This window comes from Hippopotamus amphibius, chromosome 12 (genome assembly GCF_030028045.1).
Source record: "Hippopotamus amphibius kiboko isolate mHipAmp2 chromosome 12, mHipAmp2.hap2, whole genome shotgun sequence".
Lineage (NCBI taxonomy): Eukaryota > Metazoa > Chordata > Mammalia > Artiodactyla > Hippopotamidae > Hippopotamus > Hippopotamus amphibius.
Genome location: NC_080197.1, coordinates 66896287 through 66922836, shown reverse-complemented (window position 1 = coordinate 66922836; position 26550 = coordinate 66896287). Strand labels below are relative to the sequence as shown.

General features: G+C 38.0%; 1 protein-coding gene across 5 annotated transcripts; it reads left to right on the top strand.

The window, feature by feature from the left end:
• The first annotated feature begins 236 nt into the window (after window positions 1–236).
• Window positions 237–24607, top strand: MGST1 (microsomal glutathione S-transferase 1). 5 transcript variants are annotated; one of them, XM_057702372.1, is made up of 4 exons: window positions 237–359; window positions 7287–7435; window positions 10635–10729; window positions 23543–24607. In XM_057702372.1, the coding sequence occupies exons 2-4, from the start codon at window positions 7310–7312 to the stop codon at window positions 23787–23789; spliced, it is 468 nt and encodes a 155-aa protein (XP_057558355.1). In that variant the 5' UTR covers window positions 237–359; window positions 7287–7309; the 3' UTR covers window positions 23790–24607. The 5 variants fall into 5 exon arrangements, with proteins under 5 accessions (XP_057558355.1, XP_057558352.1, XP_057558351.1 ...); XM_057702369.1 differs by lacking the exon at window positions 237–359 and adding an exon at window positions 725–848; XM_057702368.1 differs by lacking the exon at window positions 237–359 and adding an exon at window positions 739–879.
• Window positions 24608–26550: the final 1943 nt, after the last annotated feature.

The following is a 26550-nucleotide window of genomic DNA, read 5'->3' as shown; positions in this document are numbered from 1 at the left end:
GAACTTAACTCACAACTCTCAGGTTGCGCATTTTTTTAAGTTGACACTAGGAAGCTTGAAAATATCCTTAATATTGGTGTTAGAATAATTACGCCTTCCTAAAACACTCTCCTAAAAGTCCCTGCAAAAACCATACGAAGGTGATTGTGTAATGAACTCATCCAGCTTAAGCTCTTTCAGTTCCATTTTGGACTCTGAACAGCAGGGAACAGGGTGAGGTAGCGAATTATCTAGGATCACGAATTTGTTAGACTATAGGTGATCTTCACCAAACGTTGCATTGTGTCAGTGCCAGCCTTTCCGGGAAGCCTTCGGACCAGAGCAGGAAGAGGGGCAGGAAGAGGGAAGTTCAACAGAAGGTAATTTTATCAATGACTTTTAACCGGCGTCCTCCCCCACCCCTACCCCCATTTAAATATTCTCTAAAGCTTTCAACGCTTTCAACATTGAGACCTTTTACAGTTGTTTGCAGCTACATAAAAGTCGGCCTCCTTTCCCACGCGCAAACTTGAAATGTTCCCGTACAGTCGCTAATGTCCCGAGGCGCTGCAGCGGCGGAAGGGCCTTCTGGGAGGAGGACTTCCGCCCGCGGCGAAAGAAGGGTTCAGAGGGAGGAACCTGTGGGAGGGGGTTATCCCTGGAGAGAAAAATCAGGCGATTTAGGGGCGGAGCTTGGCGAAGTTGGAAGTCACGCCTTCAGCGGCCCAGAGCAAATGCAGAGGAAATTAACCAGAGGGGGCGTGGCGCCTGCCGCCCGCCCGCCAGCCCGCCCGCGCAGTGAAAGTCACCGAGCGCCCGTGCCACCGGCCTCTGGGACCAGTTCGCGGTCTTTCTTCTGCTCATTCACCGTACGTGCCCGAGGGGGTGTGTAAAAAGAGGGTAAGGAGAGGGTGGCGGCGGGAAGGGGACGGGGGTGGCAGTTGTAGGCTTGAGGGTCTCTGTCGACCTGAAACTTCTTTGCTCCGTGTACCTGCTGTACGCTTGCTTTTCAATCCATCACTTTTAAAAGAGAGTTTCTTTCCTGTCCCCCCTTGTAGGTTAGTTGTCAAATTCCAGGACTAAAACTTGAGAGAGTAAGTCTTTTTGTGTTTAAGTGATGATTGACCCACTTTTAATTCTCAAACCGAGGTAGCATCCACTTTGAAAGGGCCCCCTTGAACTTTTGGGGAGTAAAAAGTACGTGCAAGTAATAGTAATCTAGGAAGTAGCTGCAGTTTAAGCAACTCCTGTTCATCCTAAAGTGTAAAATCCTGCAGCAACTCTGAGTTCAAGGACACACTGGCCTGTGTACCTCCTGAAAGATAGGACTTGCTTCTCTTGGCTTGCTTTGATAGGCCACAGGAATATCAGCAAGTTAAATAATAATAATAATAATTAACAAAGTGCAGGAGGACATGAATTAGACTGTATTAGATGAATTAGAGATTATTAGTCAGCTGACTGGAAAGCAAATGCTGAAACTCCCTGGGAGGCTTCTCAATTCTACAGTCTGGAGGCTAAAGCCATGCAGAAGGAGTAAAGGAGAAAGAAAAGCCTTCTTTGGGAGTGAAGGCCTCAGCTGCTACTGCCATTGCTGGACTGGAGCGGTGGGGACAGGATGCATGCAGATTCCACCTGCCTGCTTCCTTTGAAATAGTCCCAAGGCTTCTTGGTAGTCCTGGCACCACTTTTATTTTCTCCTTTATCCTCTGACTGTTTATTCTCCAAGAAAGTGCCAGTTGGACTGTAATCAAACATTGTTGAATGGCCTTGGAAACTTCTCCAGGCCCCCAGCGAATAGGCTTTAAGCCAGTCTAGCCCACTGTTCTCAGAGCCCTAGCCTGCTATGAATACCAAACTAGATGCACCTTTTGCATCACCTGGGAGTTAGGCTGGTATTGAGTTTTGCTGTCTTCTGCTTTTTCCAAAATAAAAGGCTTACGTGTGTTGACCATCTTTGGTCATCTTGAAAAACGGCAAATCGGTCCAAATTTGAATATTACTCTCTGTGGCAGACAAGGACAGTTTTTCTGAGGGTTTGTTTGAGAGTGGAGTTGCTTAACTCCAGTGGAGGCTGGAAAAGGAGCTCAGCATAGTCCGCTGAGTTTCCTCCCAGAGCCAGAAGCATTCTCCTGCTAACACCTGGGCCCAGAAACATAGGAGGCCTTGTCTGCAGTCACCTCTGTCTATTGGGTAAATTCTAGAACCCATAAACAGCAACGAGACCACTGAATTATGTTTTTTCTTTATCTCATGGGTAGTGTTTTGCTGCTTTAAGAAGGTCTAAAATTGCAGAGTCATGGGCAACGGAATGTGTGCTCACATGTTGTGTGTTGCACAATGTTGATGTAGAAAGGCCACTGAGGATAAGAGAACTTTGCTCTTTTTGGCTAAGAGCCTATAAAGAGAGGAGGGATATTTCTCAGTTGGTAGTAGCTATAACTCAACTGTGATAGATACTAAGGGAACGGGGTGGGGTTCTGGGGGGTGAGGAGGACAAGACAGGAAGGAGATTTAACAGAAAGAGGCCCCCAGAAGGCTAGGGCAGTCTAGAATTTTTAGCCTTGACGGTAGATAGCCCACAAGTTCAACACTTGAGAAAACTGGGTTCCACGGTGAATTGGAGTCAGATTACTCATTCTTCCTCTCTGTGTTAGGTTTCCTTATATGTTAAAGGTAGAGACAAATATTATTTGCTCTGACTACCTTAGAGTTCTCCAAATTCTCAAGTGAGGTAATATGATGACTTTTGAAAACTCTAAAATTGTATCCTCAGTGCCTAGAATGGCACCAAGAGCTTATTTGTTTACCAGATACTTACATAGCACTTACCAGGTCCCACTGCCTTTCTAAGCACTTTATGCTTTATTCCCTTAATGCTCACAATAGTCCTGTGAGGTAGGAAGTATTATTAACCTCATTTTACAAGTAAGGTAAATTAATTGCAGTGGGTAAGTGGCAAAGTTGCATCCACCTGGACCACAGTCTAGTTCCAGAGTCTGTGAGCTCGACACTCAGCTCTTTGTCCTTTGTAAAGGCATCGCCTCCACATTAGGGGACTGAGCTCCCCCCACCCAGCTAGATAGGTAAAGATATTCTCTACTGTGCCAACCAACGCTGGACAATAAAAGGAACAACACACCATCCAAACAGAATTCATCATTGGAATAATTTACTTTCTTTAACTCATCACCAAGTTTCATGTTTTGCTCTGCTTACTTTTCGTAGATTATTTCTACTGCATTCTTAGACTACTCAAATCACTGAACACTTTACTTTCTGAATTATTATTGCTACTTTACTGCTCTTCTCCCAAGATGGTGACCTTTCACATGCAAACCTTCCAGTCCCTTTTTTTGGAGTGCAGTGTCCAGCCATGGTGTATGTTCAAGGCAACTTAATGACAAATCAGCTTTGAAAAAGAAACTCTAGATCAGCACCGCCTAATTTCGTGCTATAAATGACTCCCTGTTTCTTAATGTCTTACCTTTAACCCTCCTTACCCCACCCTCAGATATGCTGAGAGTGGACCGTGTTGATCCTGAGAGGCGATTCGTGGACCCATAGGGTGTGATATCAGAAGCTCAGTATTGGCCTGCCTCCCAAAGCCACAGACTTGAGGAGCTAAGCCACCTTCTCGGTGATTGAGAAACCCTCCCTGTGAACTGCCCTTTGTGTGTTGTTCACATTTAGAGAAAAAGCCACCCATTGACCTTTGCCTCCAGCTGTTACCGAGTACAAGCTCGCTCTGCTCCCCACACGACAGGCCAGTGAATCGGAGAGGAGGTGTGGAGGCAAGGAATACGACCTATTCGAAAAGCCGGCAGACCGAGAAGGTGGCAGTCCAGTGTCTCTGAAAAACCATCTTATTGGGGTCTGGATGCTGGTTTCCTTTGTAGAATCAGAGAGGGAGAGGTGGTGAGGGAGTAAAGTAAAAGGAAAGAATAGAGAGGAAGAGGTGGAGGGGGAGTAAAGTAAAAGGGCCCTCAGTCTTGCAAAACATCTCCTGGCATGACCAGCCTCGGTTGAGGGGATGTGTTAATTTCTTCTTTCTTGCAGCGTTCACTGGCGGGGCAGGGTCAGATTGTCTCCCTCTGAGCTGAACAGCAGAGGGGCGGGGTTCCCTGAGACAGGCCGTTATGTGTGGTTATAATAACAAAAGCAACGAAAAGCAAAGAAAGTAAAAAAAACAACAAATCGAACAACAAAAAAAACAACAGATCGAACATGGAGTCCAATTTAGCTCTTCCCTGTTACACAACTGCTCTTGTCTTTGTGTTCTTTTCCCACCAATGGTTTTGGAAGTCTTCCACTTTTTCTCTATTCTTTCAATACCCATTTTCACTGAGAGAAAACCATCCTCTGGACTTGCTGTTCCGTTGCTAAATACAACGGTTTCATTCTGAGGGCGTTAGTGGGGACGTACAGAAACTGTTTGACTTTTAAAATTGGGGTTGAATAACAGCACTTCCTACTTGACAAACTTCTCTTAAATTTTTAAAAAAATAATATCCCTGCTGTGTTTCTTAAGATCTCTGTCCAGAGGCATAGGACTTAGGGATTCCTTATTAAGCCAGTTACTCTTATGTGCACACTGAAGGAGAGTGCATTTTATCCATGACTTCCCCCACCCATACTAGAACAAGAGCAGATACATTAAATGTTGCTAAAAGTATTATCTTGCACTGAGAGATGTCAACGGAAAAAAACCACATGAATGAGAGCTGTGAGTTCAGCTTTAGTTGGGGCTTCCAGCAGACTACAGCTCTGAGGAAGTGCTCTGAAGAGGTGGGGGGAGGTCAGTCTATGCATGATTTTGATAGCGGGGGAGTGTGCAGTCCGACACACATCTTGGTAGATGGTTGCTGTTGGTTTAGAGAAACAGATGTCTCCATTAATGATGTTAGTGCTTTTCTAGGTATGAGAAGATGCAAGAAATTGGGCTCATCCAAGTTTCTCCTGAAAATATCTAATTCTCTGAAGGCCTCTTCTGCCACTTTCTCCCAGAGCACACAATGCCTCATTCCTGATCCGCCCTGCATTCCTTTCAGGGTGTGTTAAAGGTCAGAGACTGCATTGGCATTCTCGTAGAATCAGATGGCGAGTGACATTCTTTAGTTGGCAGATTCTATCATACTTGCTTTCAAGACTACTGACTCGTGGAGGTGGGTTAATTGGCTACTGTGTGCGTGTGTGTGTCTGTCTGTGTGTTTAAACTAAATACAGTTGACCCTTGAACAACCCAGGGGCTGGAAGGGTCAGCCCTCTGTGCAGTCAAAAATCCACGTATAACTTACAGTCACCCTCTCCTTGTACTTGGTTCCTCTGTGTCTGTGGTTCTGCATCTGCAGATACAACCAACTGCTGATTGTGTAGCACTCTGCTATTTAGTGTTGGAGAAAATCCAAATGTAAGTTGATCCACATAGTCCAAATCAGTATCGTTCAAGGGTCAACTGTACATTTCTGTTTGCCCGAATCCAAGGAGTATATTTTTAGCCTACCTTTTAAAATAGGGGTTGCTTAGGAAGCTTTGGGTTTCTTATTTGCAAAATGGGAGTAATACTTACCTTGTAACGTAATTGGAGGAGGAGGGAAGATAACGAATGGAAGGGGTGCCAGCCCTGCCAGCTTCAGGGTAGACATCAGTCAATGTTAGTTGAATCAGAATTAAGCAGTTTGCAGTATCTTGAAGGAGGCAGTGCAGTGTGGTTGGTGTATGAGATGTGAAGTCAGAGACCTGGGTTTGTGTCCCAGCATTTCTGCTTAGTATGTCTAATTTCCATTTCATTTATCTGTAAAACAGATGTACTTATGAGGATTATAATTTTATAGTTATGAAAATTATGTAAGGTAGTGCACGTAAAGTACACGGTATATTTGGATGTATAGCCAAGTCATGTAAAATTAAATATATTTGTGAGTTATGTCACAATTCAACAGTAACATAGACAACTATGTGACTGGTAACAGAATAGAGAAAGATATATAGGTTTATAGATTATTGGTAGATGGCTAGAATGATCAGAATGGTCACTTTCGGTTGCATGCAGGGGTTGGGTTTTAAAGATAGCAACAGATACGTCTACAAGGGACGACACTCTGTGCTAAGCCAGTAAAATAGCGTTTGAGCTTGGGTATGAGAAAAGATGTGTGTTTATGTGGAAAAGACAGAAGATGTGGTAGCAGGGCTGATAATAGAACAGAAGAGGTTAAAAAGAATGGCTCTCATATAGTGTAGAATTTCAACTTTACCCTACATTCCCACGCGCTTGAACTTCACTGTCACCCGTGTGCCTCTGCCTCCCTCCTGAGCACTTTCCCAGCTAGACTTCCAGCTCCAGACTCAGGGAGTTATATTCAGTTTACTCTTGACAGCTTTTAGTTGGGAGTAAATATGGAATGTGAAGTGACCTGAAGAGTTATGGAAAGCGAATCCTCCTCCCCTTGTCCCTTCTATAAAAGTATCGTAAATGCCAGTTTCTCACCTTGTATTTGCAAGCCTGTTATTTTTATGTTTCCATTATCCTGCTTCCCCCTTTTCACTTGTGTTGGTGTGAATGAGGCCCACGGTCATGGTGATAGTGATGATGGTGATAAGGAGATAATAAACTTTATTGAGGGTTTTCATGGGCCAGGCACTGTGCTAGGTATGTTCACGTTATCTCAATTAAATCCTGACAACAACCCACTGAGTTAAGAGGTATTACTCTTCCTGTCTTATAAATGAAGATATTCAGTTTCACAGAGGCTAAATCTCTCAACCAAGGTTAACAGCCAAATGGTACGACTGGAATTAGAATCCTGGAGCCTGAGATCTTGGATACTACTGAAATGACAAAAGGTTGAAAGTTGGGTTTGTGAAGGACAGATGTTAGAACTTAGGCATCTCTAATCAAACATTAATGATACTACTATGTACATAGTTTGATGTTTCTAAAGAGATCCATGGATTCTGTTCTTTTCATGTGCATCCAACTTGTGGCTCATTTTGATGCAAAATATGATTTTAGTCTATCTTTGGAGAAGTTTGCCTGTTTATTTTTGCTTGTAATAACCCCTACATTTTCATTTTCACTCAGTACTTGTTTGATGTCTTCAAGCTTAATGATATAGAGCTAGAAAAAAAAATAATACTATTCATTTTGAAATTAAAAAAAAAACCTAAATGATTATTTCTTCTTCAAATAACCCAAGATACTTTAAGAACAGTATAGTTAATGCTGCAATATAAGCACATCAAGTGATTGTCAAGTTATTTGGGGTATTGATTTGTATCTGCTTTTTCTTATCTAAAATCTTTTTAAGGTTCCAGACCAAAATCAAAAAAAATGGTTGACCTCACGCAGCTAATGGAGAATGAAGTATTCATGGCCTTTGCCTCCTACACAACGATTGTTCTTACAAAAATGATGTTTATGAGTACTGCAACTGCATTCTATAGATTGACAAGAAAGGTAAGACATTGGAGGCAATATTTTCTTTTAAGAATTGGGATTCTGGAAAGCAATTTTGTTAATTTATTTTTTTGTAAAGCCCAATGGCATATTGTTTAATACTACAAATGAATACTCAGTCATCTGGTACAGGTGGTTCTGATGTATTTATGGAATAGGTGCTTTCTCCCAGAAACTAGTAAATGGTTTTTTCATTGTACTTTTACCTTCCATCATGCCACTTAAGCATATGAGATTTCTGAAGTATCAAGGTTTTCAAGGAAACTTTGTGATTTCGAAGTTAATTTTGCCTACTAGAGTTTAGAAAATAGACATTTTCTAGACAGAGAACTGGTGTTTTCATCTCTATTACAGGTCAAGGACATGCCTTTGGGGACAGAATTAAAGTTCTTATTGTCAGTAGAGCCTCTTATGATTGGGACAAGGCATTTGAATTTTGTATTGTTGTGACTTCTTAAGTGGATAATATTTCTGCCCAGCATGATAAGAATGATTTTTTTTTTTCAAACTGGAGGCTTGGGGAAGGTGGTAGAAAGTTTTTGAAGCACATAACCTATATTCAAGCAGGGTTTATGACCACAGTGATGGGAGTAAAGCAAAGCTGCATTGACAAAGTTAGATGCTTTTCATTTGTGTGGTCCCTATGCCTATTCAGCAACTTACTGGAAACCACCGTTTCTCTTTTAGTCCCTGTCCTGAATTTTTTCCCTCCAGAGCCTTGCTTTTATCTAGAAGTCACAGTCCTCCCCAAGGTGTTTCCTCGTTACCATCTTGAGGTGTCATTCCTTCCCAAAGGATATTTGCATTTTAATGGGGGCATATATCCAAATGTTTATTTTTTTATTTTTTTAAATTAATTTTTATTGGAGTATGGTTGCGTTACAATGTTGCATTAGCTTCCACTGCACAACAAAATGAATCAGCTGTACACATACAGATATCCCCTCCCTTTTGGACTTCCTTCCCATTTAGGTTACTACAGTGCCGTTAGGTAGAGTTCCCTGTGCTATACAGTATGTTCCTATCAGTTGTCTATTTTATACATAGTATCAATAATGTACATGTGTCAATCCCAATCTCCCAATTCCTCCCACCCCACTCCTTTCCCGCTTGGTATCCATACATTTGTCCTCTATGTCTGTGTCTCTATTTCTGCTTTGCAAATAAGATCATCTCTACCATTTTTCTAGATTCCACATGTATGTGTTATGGCCAACAGACACATGAAAAGATGCTCAACATTACTAATTACTAGAGAAATGCACGTTAAAACTACAATGAGGTATCACTTCACACCAGTCAGAACGGGCATCATCCAAAAATCTACAAACAATGAAGGCGGGAGAGGGTGTGGAGAAAAGGGAACCCCCCTACACTGTTGGTGGGAATGTAAATTGATATAGCCACTATGGAAAACAGTATGGAGGTTCCTTAAAAAACTAAAAATAGAACTACCATGTGACCCAACAATCCCACATGTTTAAATCTCTAATGGGGCAAGGTGTTAGGGCAGCAGGGTGTAAAGTGACTGCTACCACCAGATCCACACAGTCCTTTAGAAATGCTGTGACCCTAAGGAAAGCAGAAATGTTGCTTGTCTTAAAAGGAGAAGGGAATTCAAATTTGTGGAGTGCCAGTGCTGTGTGTTAGGAGCTATGACACTCTGTGTGTGTGCCAGGTCATGGAAGCATTTTACATAATTGTTCGCTTTCTCATGTGAGATGAGCATTACTCTTCCCATTTTATAGATAAGGAAATGCAAGTCAGAGAGGTTAAGTAGCTTTCCCCAGGTTACACACCAATAAAGAATGAGGCTGAGATTCCAATTCAGATTGGTTTAAACTCAAATCTCATGTACTTTCCATTGTAATGCATTTATTTACTTATTCAAAATCTATTTATTGAACATCAAGTGTGTGCCAGGCGTTTATTTAGGAACAAGACAGACAGGTCTGACCTCAACTGTATCACATTGCTGCCCATCGGTTCTCCTCAACATCTTTATCAAATAAATGCTCGTGTCATATTAAGAAAAATGTTATAATATTTATGAGGTTTCTCAGCTTAAATTAAGACTAATTTTATAGTTTGTGGTATTTTTTATTATACATTATTAAATAATGGAACATAAATATTTTTAAATGCATGTTTCAAGTGTCAGGGAATGGGGAAATCATTTCAAATAGCATAATAATGGCAGGAAGCAATACAAGAAATATGCCCTAGAGCATGTATTTGGTGTTTATAGAAATGCAATTCAGCTTCTTGTATTTCACTGTATATTGTTCAACCAAAGTTTTAGTTCATTCAGAAAAGAAAGGGACTTCACTGGTGGCGTAGTGGTTAAGAATCCACCTACAATGCAGCAGACACGGGTTCGATCCCAGATCCAGAAAGATCCCACATGCCCTGGAGCAACTAAGCCTGTGTGCCACAAGTACCGAGCCTGCCTTCTAGAGCCCATGCACCACAACTACTGAGCCCATGTGCCACAACTACTGAAGCCTGTGCACCTGGAGCCCGTGCTCTGCAACAAGAGAAACCACCACAATAAGAAGCCCGTGCACTGCAACAAAGACCCAATGCTGCCAATAAATAAATAAATAAATAAATAAATAAATAAATAAATAAATAAAGTAAATTTATTAAAGAATAAAAGCACAAGAAAAGAGGCACACATGTCCTAACAAAGTACAAAATACTTTGTTGCCCTCACTCTTTTATGCTACATGCCTGTTCTCTGATATCCTTGGCAAGTAAACTTATGCCTTTCATATGAGCCAGCCAGTTGGAAATATTAATACTCTTGAGGGAAGGTACATCAACATTACTATAAAACAATGCCAATTCACCATAATAATAGTTTTATTATTTTAATGAGGACTTAGAATTATGCTTTTTTCCATTTTTGCTGCCTTTTCACTATTTTTATACGTTGGTTTTTATTTAAGTTCTTATTTATGCTTCTCTTTAAAACACTTTTTTACACTGTTGATAAAAATTCGGATTTTAAGAATAGATGCTTTCTCCTACCCCTGGGTTTGATCTTTTGCTCCCAGTTTTGTTTTGGTTTTTTTTTTCATAATGGCCAACCTGGATGCCTATATTTCTTCCACTAAAATGTAAGCAACTTACCAGGTAGAGTACCCCCATGTTATTTGATATTTGAAATAGGCTTTTTTCTCGTTATTTGGAATAGGTTTTTGCCAACCCAGAAGACTGTGCAGGCTTTGGCAAAGGAGAAAATGCCAAGAAGTATCTTCGGACAGATGACAGAGTGGAACGTGTACGAAGGTGAACCCACTATCTCTTGAAATGATTTACCTGACCAAAGAATTTTGGTCCCAGAGTTAAGTGAGGATGTTGGGGTCTTAAAGAAGAAGGAAGAAAAGTCAATCACTTTACCTAGTCCACATAATTATAGAAAATTAGCAATCTGGAAGCCTCCAACTATCACTGTGATTGCACATATTTCCAGTTTAGCTTTTCTTGTACTTTGTTGGGGTTAATGACTTTGTTTTGTGTAGGGATTTATCAAAAGTAATGACAGGTAGGAGGTGAAATGAGGACGGTAGATTCTTGCAGTTTTTGTCGTCTTTATCTAGAGGTGAGACTGTCAGCTTGTGTAAAAGTTTGAAGAACTAGGTATTTTTGCATTATATTCAAAATATGAACTTGGGAAATCTCTCCCTTTCTTCTCTCTCTCTCTCTCTCTCCTTTGTGGATGTTATGTTTAATGTACTGAGAATTCAGTGAACAATGAAAAGCAATAAGCCAATATACCATCTACACAGCTTCCTAATAATACCATTAATATTCTTATTTTAAAAGCACATTGACTTCTAGTTCTGGAGTTATATTTGTTAATCCTTGTCGTAAAGTCATGTAAATTGCAACCTTTTTTTTCATCTTTGAGGAGGTATAATTGGCAAATAAAATTGTAAGATGTTTGAAGTACACAACATCATTTGATATACATATATGTTGTGATAGGATTCCCTCTATTGGGTTAATTAAGACATCCATCGCCTCACATATTCATCTCCCCTCCCCTCTTTTTTGGTGAGAACATTTAATTTCTACTCTTTCAGTAGAACTTTCAGTTATACAATAACACAATACAGTGTTATCAACTTTAGTCAGCATGTTATGCTTTAAATCCTCAGAACTTGTTCATCTTATAACTGACAGTTTATACCTTTTTATAAGGTATGGGGGAAATATGGAAATATATTTCCCCTAGCTGCTGGCAACTACCACCTTCTGTTTCTATGAGTTTGGCCTTTTTTCCTTTTTGTAGATTCTATGTATAAGTGATACCAGACAATATTTGTCTTTCTCTGTCTTATTTCATTTACCATAATGCCCTCCAGGTGCATCCAAACACAGGATTTCCTTTTTTTTAAGACTGAATAATATTCCATTGTGTGTGTGTATAAATATATTTATAAATATTTATATACAAATGTATATAAATATATATAAATATTTATATATAAGTGTATTGTATATAAATATAGAAATATGTATATATATTTAGGTTGTTTCCATGTCTTGGCTGTCATAAATAATGCTGCAATGAATGTGGGAGTGCAGACATCTCTTTGGGATAATGGTAGTTCTATTTTTAATTTTTTAGGGGCTTTCCATACTGTTTTCCATAGTGGCTGTACTAGTTTACATTCCCAACAACATTGTAGAAGAGTTCCCTTTTCTCTACATCCTGGCAAGTATTTGCTATCTCTTATCCTTTTCATAGTAGCCATCCTAACAGGTGTGAGACGATAACTCATTTTGGTTCACTTTGCATTTCCTGAGTGATTAGTGATTGAGCACCTTTCATGTACCTCTTGGCCAGTTGGCCAGTTTCCTCTTCTTTGGAAAAATGACTACTTGTGTCCTCTTTTTCAACTGGGTAATTTTTATTTGTTTATTTATTTAGGGTTATGGAATTATATGTATGAGTTCATTATACATTTTGAATATTAAGCCCTTATTACATATGTGGTTTGCAAATATTTTCTCCCATTCTGTAAGTTGCCTTTCAATTTTAGTGATGGTTTCTTCTGCTCAGCAGAAGCTTTTTGGTTTGATGCGGTCCCACTTGTTTAGTTTTGCTTTTGTTGTCTTTGCTTTTAGCGTCAAATCCAGAAAATCATTGCCAAGACCAAAGTAAAAGAGTTAACCGCCTGTGTTTTCCTTCTAGAAGTTTTATGGTTTCAATTCTTACGTTCAAGTCTTTAATTCATTTTGAGTTGATTTTTGTGTTTGGTGTAAGATAGGGTTCAGTTTCATTCTTTTGCGTGTGGAAATCTAGTTTTCCGGACACAGTTTATTGCAGAGGCTGTCCTTCCGTATTGTGTATTTTTGGCTCCTTTGTAAAAAATTAATTGACTGTACATGAATGGGTTTATTTCAGGGGTCTCTATTCGCTTCCATTGATCTATACGTCTGGTTTTATGCTGATACAATACTGCCCTGATTACTATAGTTTTGTAATGTTGTTTGAAATCAGGAAGTAGGATGCCTCCAGCTTTGTTTTTATTTCTCAAGATTGCTTTGGATATTCAGGGTCATTTGTAGTTTCACACAAATTTGGGGAGTTTTAAAAAGTTCTCTAAAAATGCCATTGGGATTTTGAGAGGGAGTACATTAAATCTGTAGATTGTTTTTGGGTAGTATGGACATTTTAGCAATATTAATATTAACTCTTACAATCTATGAGCAGAGAATATCTTTTTATTAGTCTTCTATTTCTTTCATCAGTGTCTTATAGTTTTCAATGTATAATCTTTCACCTCATTGGTTAGATTTATTCCTAAATATTTTATTCTTTTTGATGCTATTTTAAATGGAATTTTTTTTTTAAGATTCTCTTTCTGATAGCTCATTGTTAGTGTATAGAAATGCAAGTGATTTTTTTCATTGTATTTTTATTGAAATTTGAGTGAGAATTTTGTTTTGATATTCTCCAACATAATCTTTTTGTATATTGATTTTGTATCCTGAGACTATACTGAATTCATTTATTACTTCTGACAGTTTTTGGTGGAATTAGGTGAGTATTTTTGATATATCATTTGCAAATAGAGACAATTTTACTTATTTCTTTCTGATTTGGATGACCATTTTTTTTTCTTGATTAATTGCTCTGGCTAGGACTTCCAGTACTATGTTGAATAAAAATGGTGAGAGTAGGCATCTTTGTATTGTTCTTGATCTTAGAAGAAAAATTTTTGGCTTTTCACCATTGAATATGATGTCAGCTGTGGACTTATATATAGCCTTTATTATATTGAAGTACATTCCATCTATAACCAATTTGTTGTGAGTTTTTATCATGAAAGGATTTTGAGCTGTGCAGTGCTTTTTCTGCTTCTATTGTGAAGATTTTTATCTTTCATTTTGTTAGTGTGGAGTATCACATTGATTGATTTACAGGTGTTGAACCATCCTTGCATCCCTGGAATAAATCTCACTTGATCCTTTTGATCCTTTCAATTAAACTGTTGGATTTGGTTTGCTAATATTTCATTGGGGATTTTTGCCTCTATGTTCATCAGGGATATTGGCCTGTGATTTTCTTTTCTCATAGTGTCCTTATCTGACTTTGATATCAGGGTGATGCTATATTTGTAAAGTGAGTTTGTAAAAATGTTCCCTCCTCTTTTATTCTTTGAAAGAGTTTGAGAAAGATTGGTATTAATTCTTCTTTAAATATTTGGTAGAATTCACCAGTGAAGCAGTCTGGTCCTGGATTTCTTTGTTGGGAGGTTTTAAATTACTGATTCAATCTTCTTACTAGTAATTTGTCTATCCAGATTTTCTATTTCTTCACAACTCAGTCTTAGTAGTTTGTATTTTACTAAGAATTTAACCATTTCTTCTAGGTTGTCCAATTTGTTGGTGTATAATTGTTCATAAGAGTCTCTTTTGTTCCTTTGTATTTCTGTGATATCAATTTGAATGCCTTCTTTTTTATTTCTGATTTTATTTATTTGAGTCCTCTCCCTTTTTTTCTTGGTAAGTCTTGCTAAATGTTCATCTATTTTATCTTTTCAAAAAATCAGCTCTTAGTTTCATTGATCTTTTCTATTGTCTTTTTAGTCTCTATTTCATTTATTTCTACTTTGACCTTTGTTATTTCTTTCCTTTTACTAATTTTGGGCTTAGTTGCTTTTCTTTTTTTAGTTTCTTGAGGTATACAGTTAGGTTATTTGAGATCTTTCTTTTTCTTACCATAGGCATTTATCACTTGTATAAGCTTCCCTCTTAGCACTGCCTTTGCTGTATTCCATGAATTTTGGTATATTCTGTTTCTGTCTTTATCTGTCTCAAGACATTTTTTTTATTTCTCTTGATTTTTTTCTTTGACCCATTGGTTGTTTAGTAGCATGTTGTTTAATCTCCATATTTGTGAATTTTCCAGGTTTTTTGTTTTTTTTTTTGTAATTGATTTTTAGTTTCATACTGCTGTGGCTAGAATAGATGCTGGTTATGATTTAACACTTCTTGAATTTATTAAACTTGCTTTTTGGCCTAACATATAATCTGCCCTGGAGAATATTCCATATGTTCTTGGAAAGAATGAATATTCTGTTGCTGTTGGATGTAAAGTTCTATAAATATCATTTTAGGTCCATCTGATCTAAACTATAGTTAAAGTCCAATGTTCCTTTATTGATTTTCTTTCTGAATGATCTATCCATTGTCTAAATTGGGATATTGAAGTCCTGTACAATTATGGGATTATTCTTTCTCCTTCAGATCTGTTAATATTTGCTTTATATATTTAGGTGTCCTATGTTGGATGCATAAATATTTACCAATGTTATATCCTCTTGATGAATTGACGCCCCTTTATCATTATATAATGACCTTGTTTGTCTCTTGTTAAAGTCCTAGGCTTAAAGTCTGTTTTGCCTAATATAAGTATAGCTACTTTGGTTTTCTTATGGCTTCCATTTGCATGGAATATCTTTTTCTATCCCTTCACTTTGAGTCTGTGTGTGTCCTTAAAGCTGAAATTAGTCTCTTTATAGGTAGCATATTGTTAGGTCTTGTTTTATTTTTATCTATTCAATCATTCTGTGTCTTTCAATTGGCCAATTTAGGTCATTTTCATTTAAAGCAGTTACTGATAGGTATGTACTTATTGCCATTTTGTTAATTTTTTTCTAGTTGTTTTGGAATGCCTTTGTTCCTTTGTTTTGCTCTTCCTTTATGATTTAATGATTTTCTCTAATGGTAAGCTTCAGTTGCTTTCTCCTTATCTTTTGTGTATCTTCTATAAGTTTTTACTTTGTGGTTAACCTGAGTCTTACATAAAACATCTTGGGTTGATAATAGTCTATTTTAAGTTGATAACAGCTTAGCTTTGAATGCATACAAATGCTCTACATTTTTACACTCTTCCCCCAACATTTTATGTTTTTGATGTCACAATTTACATCTTGTTACTTTGTGTATCCACTGACAAATTATTGTAGTTACAGTTATTTTTAATACTTTTGTCTTTTAATCATTATAAATATATAACTTATAACCACCATTACATTATTTTGACTTTAACTATATGTTTACTTTTACAAGTGAGTTTTATACTTTCATGTTTTCCTTTTACTAATTATTGTCCTTCAGCTTCAACTTGAAGAACTCCTTGAACATTTTTTGATAGGGCTGGTCTAGTGGTGATTAACTCCTTTAGCTTTTGTTTGTCTTGAAAATTCTTTATCTCTCCTTCAGTTCTGAAGGACAACTTTGCTGAGTAGTGTTTTCTTAGTTGGTAGTTTTTCTTACAGAACTTTGAAGATATTATCCCACCCTCTGGATTGCAAAATTTCTGATTAAAAAATCTGTGGATAATCTTATGTGGATTCCCTTGTATAAAACAAGTTGCTTTTCTCTTGCTGTTGTTAAGGTCCTCTCCTTGTCTTTAACTTTTGATAATTTAAATATAATGTGTCTCAGTGTAGGTCTCTTTGGATTCATCTGTTTTGGTACTTTCTGAGGTTTTTGAATCTGGATGTCTATTTCATCCTCCAGATTAGGAACATTTTCAGCCATTACTTCTTTGGATAAGTTTCTGCCCCCTTTTCTGTCTCATATTTCTGATACCTCTATAATGCATATATTGGTCTTTTTAAGGGTTTTCCATAAGTTCCTTAAGCTGTTGTCACTCTTTTTCTTTATTTTTCTTTTTGCTTCTCTGATTAATGAATTCCACTGCACTGTCTTCAGGTTTGCTGATCCTTCCTTCTGCTTCATCTAATCTGTTGTGACCTCCTCTTGAATTTTTTAATTCAGTCATTTCAGTCATTCTGTTTTTCAGCTCTGTGATTTCTGTTTGTTACTTTAAAAATATTTTCTTTTTCTGTTGAAATTCTCACTTTGCTCATGCTTTGCTCTTCTGACCATGATGAGCATCTTATGACCATTATTTCTGTCAGGTAAATCATTTATCTCTATTTCAGTAAGATCTGTTTCTGTAGCTTTATCTTGTTCTTTTGTTTGAAACATATTTCACTGTTTCTTTATTTTTCTTTATTCTCTGTGTTGGTTTCTGTGCATTAGATAAAACAACTACCTCTCCCAGTCTTGATAGACTGATCTCATGTGGGAGATGGACCTTGTTAATTAGCCTGCCTGAGCTCCTGAAAGGTTGTCTTTCAAACCTTTGTGATTGTCTAAGCTGCCTTCTTTGTTTTCACTGTCTCCCAGTTGTTGAGGGTGTGCCAAGACTTTTCAAGTGTTCCAAAGGAGAGGATCATAGCACCTAGTTGCAGGCTGATTGGAAGCTGGACCCTCAAGCAACAGTTTCCAATAGGAAAGTATGTAATTAATAAGCCCCTTCCAGAGAAAAACTGGGATTTGGGCATTTTTGCCTGCTCCCTGTTTGCTGGGCCCAGGTGTATAATTGTGAGGAGAGCTCCTGTACCCATTAAGAACCTGCTTCTTTGTTTGTTATAGTCCTGTGGAACTCGGTAATGCAAGCCCTATTGGCTCTCACAGCCAGGCAATCCAGGAGCCTGTCCCTTTGGTAGTAGCTGCAAAAGCTGAGGTGCCAGAAGCGCATACCAGCTCCTTCCAAGGAGATACTGGCCAACTTGGAGTGAGCTGGAGGGAGAAGGTGGGAGGTGTGTCAGCTGGCTACTCCAGTCTCTGAGAAGGATTGTAGCCAGCCACTAGATGCATGCTGAATTAGAAGCCTGACCCTTGGCAGCAGCCTTTAAAGTATACAGATGAACTCCTTTTAGGGAAAGACTGGAAGATGGACATTTTTGTCTTCTCCCTCTTCACTGAACCCTGGGGGTGGGGGTAGCTGCAGCAAGTGCTTGTGCTTGTTGAGAACTGCTTCTTTGCTTGCTATATTCCTGTGGGATTTGTGAATGGTAGCACTATTGGCTCTCAGAGCCAGTGATCCAGAGACCCATCACTTGGGCTGCAGCCATAAAAGCTGAGGTGCAGATGTGTATAAGCTCCATCCAGGGAGATACCGGTGACTTGTTTCGGGGTTGAAGGAGAAAATGGAGGAGGTGTCTACTGGCTTTTCTAGGAAGGATTAAAGCCAGACCCTAGGCATAGGCTAATTGGAAGCTTGACCTTTAGGTAGCAGCTTTTAAAGTATGCAGGTGGGTCTCTACCTGGGAAAGACTGGGAGATGGGCATTTTTGCCTGCTCAGTCTGTACTGAGTCCTGGGGGAATAGCCACAAGTCTTATGAACCTGTTAACAACTTTGCCTTTGTTTGCTATAGTCCTGTGGGTCTCCAGGATGCAATCCTCATTGAATTACAGAGCCAGGTGTTTTTTGGGGGGTGGCCTGTTCCTTGAGTGAAAGTCTTAAAGATTGGGGCACTAAATATGGGATCTAAACCCTTTTCTCCACAGGGAGAAGCTGGGAGTTGGGAATTCCCTTCCCATTGTATGATGCTGTGCTAGGGTTGGGGTTTATGGCAAGATTTTCTCAGCCTTTCCTCATCCATTTTGATTTGGGTATTTTCTCATTCTCTCAATGTGTGGAAGTTGTTCGGCTAGTTTCTGGCTTTCTTTCACAGGTAACTGCTCCATGTGTAACTGTTGATTTGGTGTATCTGTGGAAAGAGGGGAGTTAAGGAGATTCCTATGTCACCATGTTGGTTGACCTCCTCCCCAGTGCAGAATTTTTTATATTGAGATTCCATTGCCAATCCGCTAGTTACATTTTTCTGACATATGAAACATTAAAGTTATGTACCATCTTCACTTCATATTTTCTAATGCTCATCTAAACTGTAGTACAATTCTAGACACATTTCACGGGATAAGCAAAATCATATAAAATTAAAGAAGCAGTGAAGAGTTTTCATAGCCATACTTAAACACTGAGATATTTAGTTTTGTGATGAATAGTTGAGATAGGAAACATCATGAATGTATTTGACTACACTTCTTCCATTTGGTGAGTATAAATAATAATGAAAGGGAGACTGAAAGAAAAAATTTTACTTCTGTAATTCAGGTGTCCGCTGCAGCATCTAATCCCTTTGGAATCTAGATCATATTTGCACAGTCACTTTTGATTTCCTGGAAAGTTGGAAGCCCTTCCCAAGATTTCTGCAGATTCCCTTATAGTATATAGTCTAAAGATTATCAGTCTGCAGTCCTGCATTTGTGCATGTTTTGATATTCTGCTTTTCGTTAGGCTGATGTAAACTTGGCTCTTCAACTTTCTCAACAAATCAATTAAAAAATGTGGATAAAAATAGACTTGAGTAATAAACTGAGGTGCAGAGTTTACACTATAGCAATACAAACATTTCAAGTTGTATGTTAGACAGTGCTCTGTCCTTCAGTATCTTCTCCCTGGGGAAGTTGCATGGTACCCTCTTCACCTCACAGAACGGCCAGCATTGCACCATTGTGCAGGCTTTTCTTTTGCCCCATATACTTTTCTGCTCCTCCAGTACTGAAATTTAGTTTAATTTTTTTGTTTATGCAAAAAATTTAATCTCAAATTATTTATCAAGCAAAGATGGCTTTTTCTAAGAGGAAGTCTATCCTGGATAGTTAGAATAAAATTAACTTCTGCTTCACTTAGCTATATATTTGTTAATTCAGCAGTCCTGTGAAATAAACTGACTAGTTTTGAAAATGGATTGTGCCAAGAATCTGGATCTAAAATAGTTTCAAGACAGATAGTCAATGTGAAATTTTAAACAGTATCAGAGGAAAATTATATGGGTTATGATGAAAAAGAATGAAAATTAGAAAATGTGAATAAAGCTTTGTGAAGTTATGAAAACCACTAAAGAGACAGTAGGCGGTTTAAAGCTTTGTCTCATCCTTTTTGTGCATCCCTTTTGGGGAAGGTACTCACATACATGATGTTAATCATGACCCTGTGCTCATAAAATTGCCCAGAACTTGAAAGTGACAACAAGTAGACCTTTGGTAGCGTTAGTAAGTTTGAAAGGAAGATCAAAGTAAGTGATCAAAGATGAAAGCTTAGCAAAAGATATTTTATTTGGGGATTTTTTAGATTCCTCCCCACTCTCCTTCTCAGCCCCTACTTCTGTCTCTCCACGTAGGATTGTATTTCTAGAGGAGAAAGCCATTATCTAAGATGTTCTTCTCATCAGGTTGTGAACAACAAATAAAATTTAGTAAGAACAATTGACCTGAGTTCTGAAAGGAGTCGGTGTCCAGAGGAGGTGCAGCCACTGTGTGTACATCGCCCCCTGGTGATCAGATACTGGCTTTTCAGTGTGGCAAGAAAGCGTCTCCAGGAAAAGGCAGAGCATCCAGTTTCCAGGTGTATTTTTTGAGGTCGAATCAGTCCCATCAAAAAAGTTCATACTAACAAATCACTTTGGAGCTACTTTTCAGAGAAAGAGTTTCCAGAATCTCCGCTCTCCATTTTTAACCTAGAATTTTTCTTTTTCATTACTTCCACATGTAATTATCAAGTTGTTTCTATATGCATATTTCAGTGACAGGGACTGAATTTGGCTACAAAGGAAGTGAAAGTTAGGCTTTCAGGTATGCCTTATTGAGAAAATTCATACATGCTACACATGGGGTACAATTAAAAACATTAACTAGTAATATGTGTTGAAATGTCAAGATAAGTAGCCTAAAGTAGGTTATTTATATTCTGGGCAGACAGAAGTCAGTGATGATTAGAAAACCTTTTACATTAGGCATTTATTTAATCCTATCCCATCTTGTTTTAGAAAGAATTCAAGACCATATACATTCCCTACAACAAGGTAAAAAGAAAGCTGTAAGGTAATCAGGGCAGCTGGAGAAATAAAGGAAAGCATTGAAAAGAGAAAAAGGGGGTTGGTGCTTAGGAAGAGGAGAGATGTTTAGAATAGGCTATGTTCAGAGGTAGAGAATACCCCTTCATTAAGACTTTTCTGTGGGGTCCAGGTGATACTCACTGGGGATTCTTCAAGGAACAGGAGCACGGGCTAGGATTTGAGCCAGATGACTTCCCTCCTGGCCCCAATGCATGAATGAAGCATTTATTGAGAGATTACTTGGTGTCTCAGTGTCACTTCTTTTATTGGAATGCTATAAAATAGCTTTAAGACTGGGTTCCTGCCCTTGAGGGGTTTATAACTTTTCCCCTAAAAATAAGACCAACATGCATGTAGTACTTAGAGAGTGATATAAAGCAATTTCCCACTAGATGTTAAGTCATGGGATACGGGGTATAAGTTCCCTGGGTATTTAGGAATATTTAATAAGGAAAGAAATTGAAGAATGTTAGGATTTGGGAGGAGGAGAAGGAGAGGAGAGATCACGTCAATCTGGGAAAATTTCTTTATGGGAATTTGGACACACCACTATAGGCTGAGCGTGAGGAACTTTGGGTGAGAGAAGGGAGTCAGCAAGTCTGGTGTGAACCTCCTTTCGTAGCTGGCCACCCCCTGACAATTCTCAAAGATGGGTAGCAACTCTGGTTCAGGTTGGGACGATGCTGAGATCCCAGTGATTCTGATCTGGCTAGGGTGGTATGACTGGAGCATCGGAAGCACAGAGCAGGGCTGGTGGGAAGGTCAGCCCAGAGCAAGCTTGCCCCAAGGAGCATCTATCCGAAGAAGAAAGCAAAATAGGAACGTGGGGTGATGGAAAGGGGGGAATAGACCCCAGTAGAAAGTGATTACACATAAACACTGATGTCCACCTGATAGTAGATTTCGGTAGCCATCTAGAAATGACTCAAAAATGAATGACGCTGCCCCTCTAGGATGAATTCTGCTGTTTGAGCAGAGAAGGGGTTACGGTGGAACGGTGGTTCTGAACTACAGCAGGTGCTGACTGGGAGAGCTGCGTCAGTATGTGCCTGGTGCAGGATCTAAAACCGAAGAGCATATAAAATGGCATAAATGAACACAGAGTATGAGGCTCCATTGAAAACAGGTCTTACTAGGACAATGAGGGGTGCTATCTGTGAGAGGATTTTGAATGCTAAGGACAGGGAAAGAGAATTGAAAAAGAGAAATAAGATAGAGAGGGAGGCCAGAAAAAAAAATGGAGGGACCAATAAGGTCCAAGGAAGCCCTGCCCTTGAACCTTCTTCCCTCTCCCCTCACTGCAGTGCTTTACCCCTTATTGTCCTTGACTTTCTTTTCTATTTTCACAGTGCATTCTATTTGTCAATTGCTTAATATAAGCTTAGAAATAAACATATTTCCATAGGATCTCACCATTATAGGTTCTAATTGTCTGTCCGTTTAGAATGTTGTGAAGGAGAAAAGTAACATGGCCAAGATGGGAGGTGAAGACGTATCTGTGGTCCAGCAGAGAATTCAGAGGACCCAAGCAAATACCCTTGGTGTAATTGGTGAAGCGGGTTCCTGCCCACCTCCCTCTCAGTAACCCTTGGGTTGTTCCGTGAAAGAGAGGGGATGAGGACACTCATACCTTCTTGTCTTGGCTTTTATTCAGGAACAGGTAGTTGTTTATTTAAATCTTTCAAAACTGTTATCTCAGTTACTGTCACTTTCTTCATACCTTTATGTTGTCATCACCTTTGTCAGAAAGATGATGAGAAAGGATAATCTACAAAAAACAGGAGAAAGGAAAGGAGGAGAGGAGAATGGTGATCATGGAGCAGCCACTATGTAATTAATTACATTTTTTGCTAAAAGAAAAGAAAGTAACATAAAACAAATATTTTTCATTTTGAAATGTGTATCAATAGCTGATAAACTATCAAAACCTTGATTTCTAGTCTAGTTTCTTAAGCAGTTTTTAACTCTGGAGACTTGAACATGGGTATCAGATTTGAAAATTAAGCACTTTTAAAAAAAGGTCAAGTCAATAACAGATGTGCCTGTATTCATGATCCTAGCCAGAGATGCCTTGAATTGGAAGAAAACTTGTGTCTAAACCATGCTTTCTGTTTTCTTCTCGCTGTGGTATGAAATTCTAGTCTAGGAAATATGTCTTTCTCTTTATTGTCTATCATTTTTGGGTACACTTTGCACTTTGCTCCATCACTACTAACTAATTCCGTTTGTAATTTTAGGATAGGTTGGCAAAATTTTTCTCATATTTGAAAGAGTAGTTATGTGTTCTGTTATTTGGATGTGGGCAGCATAAAATTCTTGATATTAAGTTGGTAAATTGATCTTGGCATCCTAGTGGTTTGGGTTAATGGGCAAGGGTGGTCTCAGTAACCATTTTACAGACTAACGCAAGTGAGGGAGGAGTCTTAAGAAAGAGCATAACCAAAAGGATTTTCTTCTTTGGGGAAGAAGAATTTTTATGAGAAGAATCTTAAATTGCTGTTGTATGGACTATAGAAGAAGAATATTTTATATGTATAAAAATGAAGTGAGTTTTATTATATAGATGCAGTTTTGATATTCTTGAAAGTGCAAAAAGCCTTCTCTATGATATGTTAAGATACACTAAAAATAAAAGAAAATACATAGACATTCTAGATAAAGGCCAAGTAGGTAAGGAAGCAGGGGAATTGGGGAGAAATAAAATGAATCTTACTTTGCATGTTTAGGCTCCATTAACACTTCTATTTAGTTCCAGAAGAGAGGGGAAAATGAATATATTTCTGCTGATTTTGAAATTAGTGTTTTACAAGTCATCTTTTTTCACAGAGCCCACTTGAATGACCTCGAAAATATCGTACCATTTCTTGGTATTGGCCTTCTGTATTCCTTGAGTGGTCCAGATCTTTCTACTGCCATCCTGCATTTCAGACTCTTTGTTGGAGCACGAATCTACCACACAATTGCGTATTTGACACCCCTTCCCCAGCCAAATCGAGGTTTGGCTTTTTTCCTTGGATATGGAGTTACACTGTCGATGGCTTACAGATTGCTGAGAAGTAGGTTTTACCTGTAAAGAGAATCATACAACTCATCATCCAATGATTTTTTAAGAAATCTGTACTTCCAATTTGTAATGAATGTTTTTTAAGATTTATGTGGGAAGGGAGCAAAAAAATTAAGATAGGGAAAACCTAGTCTGAATATTAATCTCACCAATATCCTTTATTCTTTTTAATATTTGCAGTAGAAATTTAACATAATTTTTAGCTCTCTTGTCTTATTTTAAAGTACTTTGTTGGAAATTTTGATTGTAATTTGTAGCATTTGTTCGTATTTTAAATCTTTTAAAAGAGTAAAAGTACATGTATGTTAAACCTGTATTTCAATATTGTTGAAATTGGCATATGAAATAAAGAATTTAAAGAATAATTTCACTTGGTTTTATTTTCCTGAATATATTTTCAAAAGTTTCAAACCTACAGAAAGTAGGTTTGAACTTTTATATGTCGTTCACCTAGATTTACCAATTGTTAGCGTTTCCCCATGTTTGCTTTAGGTCTGTCACTCAGTGTTTCTTCTTCTGAGGAATTTGAAAGTAAGTTGCAGATATTGTATCATGTGTTTAACATACTTCACTCCTAAACACTTTAACATGTATCTCCTATGTACAAAGCAATCTCCAAATAACCATACCGTTATCACACCAAAGAAATTTCACTCTAATACAATATTATTTAACATATACAGCTTATAGTTAAAGTTTCCCCAAGTTTTCCAATAATATCTGTTAAGACTGTTTAGTTTTTGACCCAGAAATCAAACAAGGATGTCACACTGGCTTTTGTTATCATTTCTATTTAGTTTTCAATAAAATGGATGAGTTCTTTCATGTTTTGTTTTGTTTTTTTGTCTTTTATGACTGGCATATTTTGAGAAGTTTAGGCTGGTTGTTTTACAGAACGATCCCTAATCTGATTTAGTTTTTGTGTACTATTTTCTCATTCTTAGATAAAGATTAAACATTTTTGGTAATATTGTGTTCTTCAGATTATAACACATTGATAGACATATGACGTCAGTTTGTCTCATTAGTGGTGATCAGTTTAGGAAGGTAGTATCGACTAGATTTATTCTTTGTGAAGCTTTTTATCTTTGTAATAATATTTGGCGTGATAAATTGGGACTGTGCAAAGCCTGTCCTACAAACTTTCACCCAATGGATTTAGCATCAAATAATGCTCAGTTTTGTTTCTGTATAAAAATATAAATATATAAACAAAAATTCATAAAACATATATGTTTACAAACCTATAAACACTATATACATCCATATATATTTAGATTTTTTGTCTTAAATGGAATTATGTGTGCTCAAACCTTTATAATAAAGGATGAACTTTTAAAATATTGGTATTTTTCTTATACTTGCCACTTAGTTTTTCTTTCTATCTCTTGATTACTCTTAATTTTAAATGCATGTTTCTTAAGTAGTGCTTTTAGTGGCTCTCACAATTGTCTACTTAGGTTTACCACATAAAAGAGAAGTCACTCTGTTATATTTTAAGTTTCACAATTTGAGCAGCTCTTACATCCATAAAACATATTAGATAATTGACTATGGAGGATTCTGTGCAAGTTTCTTTTCACATCTTTTCCTAATGTTAAAAACAGCTTTCCAAATGCCCATCAACAAATGAATGGATACAGAAGATGTGGCATATATATACAATGAAATATTACTCAGCTCTAAAAAGGGATGAGATGGAGCTATATGTAATGAGGTGGATAGACCTACAGTCTGTCATACAGAGTGAAGTAAGTCAGAAAGAGAAAGACAAATATTGTATGCTAACTCACGTATACGGAATCTAAAAATGGTACTGATGAACTCAGTGACAAGAACAAGGATGCAGGTGCAGAGAATGGACTGGAGAACTCGAGGTTTGGGAGGGGGTGGGGGGTGAAGGGGAAACTGAGACAAAGCGAGAGAGTAGCACAGACATATATATACTACCAACTGTAAAATAGATAGTGGGAAGTTGTTGTATAACAAAGGGAGTTCAACTCGAGGATGGAAGATGCCTTAGAGGACTGGGACAGGGAGGGTGGGGGGGACTCGAGGGAGGGTGGGGGGGGAGTCGAGGGAGGGAGGGAATATGGGGATATGTGTACAAAAACAGATGATTGAACTTGGTGTACCCCCCAAAAAAATAAAGAAAGAAATAAAATGAAAAGAAAATAAATAAATAAAAACAGCTTTCCATATCAGGAAAGCTTTGTGGTTTAATTAATGGGAAAGATCATGAGCTCAGAAATGAAAAGTTCAAAATGTAAGGATTAGATCTGCCTGCATACACACACACACACACGCATATACACACACACACGCATATACACACACACACACACACACACACACACCCACCTACCCACACACCCCTACTCTCTGGATTTGGGTAACCTATTTACCCTACCCAATCTGTAGTTTCCTTAAACTTTTGTGAGGTTATTTGAAGGTCAAATGACCTATGTATGTGAAATGAGAAAAAAGGATATTCTAAACAATAAAGTGTCCTCCTTATGGAAATTATTTGAGTAACCTACCGAGCACAAAAATTCAGTTAGCCGAGTTTCGTGTGAGATACTTGTTTAACCAGCATCACTTCTGTAGTCATTCTTATAAATTTTCTACTTGCCAGTTAAGCTTCTCAGAGTAGTAGCAGAATGCACTGTGATTATGATTATGTGCTCAGCTACTAATATTTGATATCCATTACTTAACAACTATCAGGATAAAGAAAGGACATTTACATTATGCATTCTTAGAAGTATGA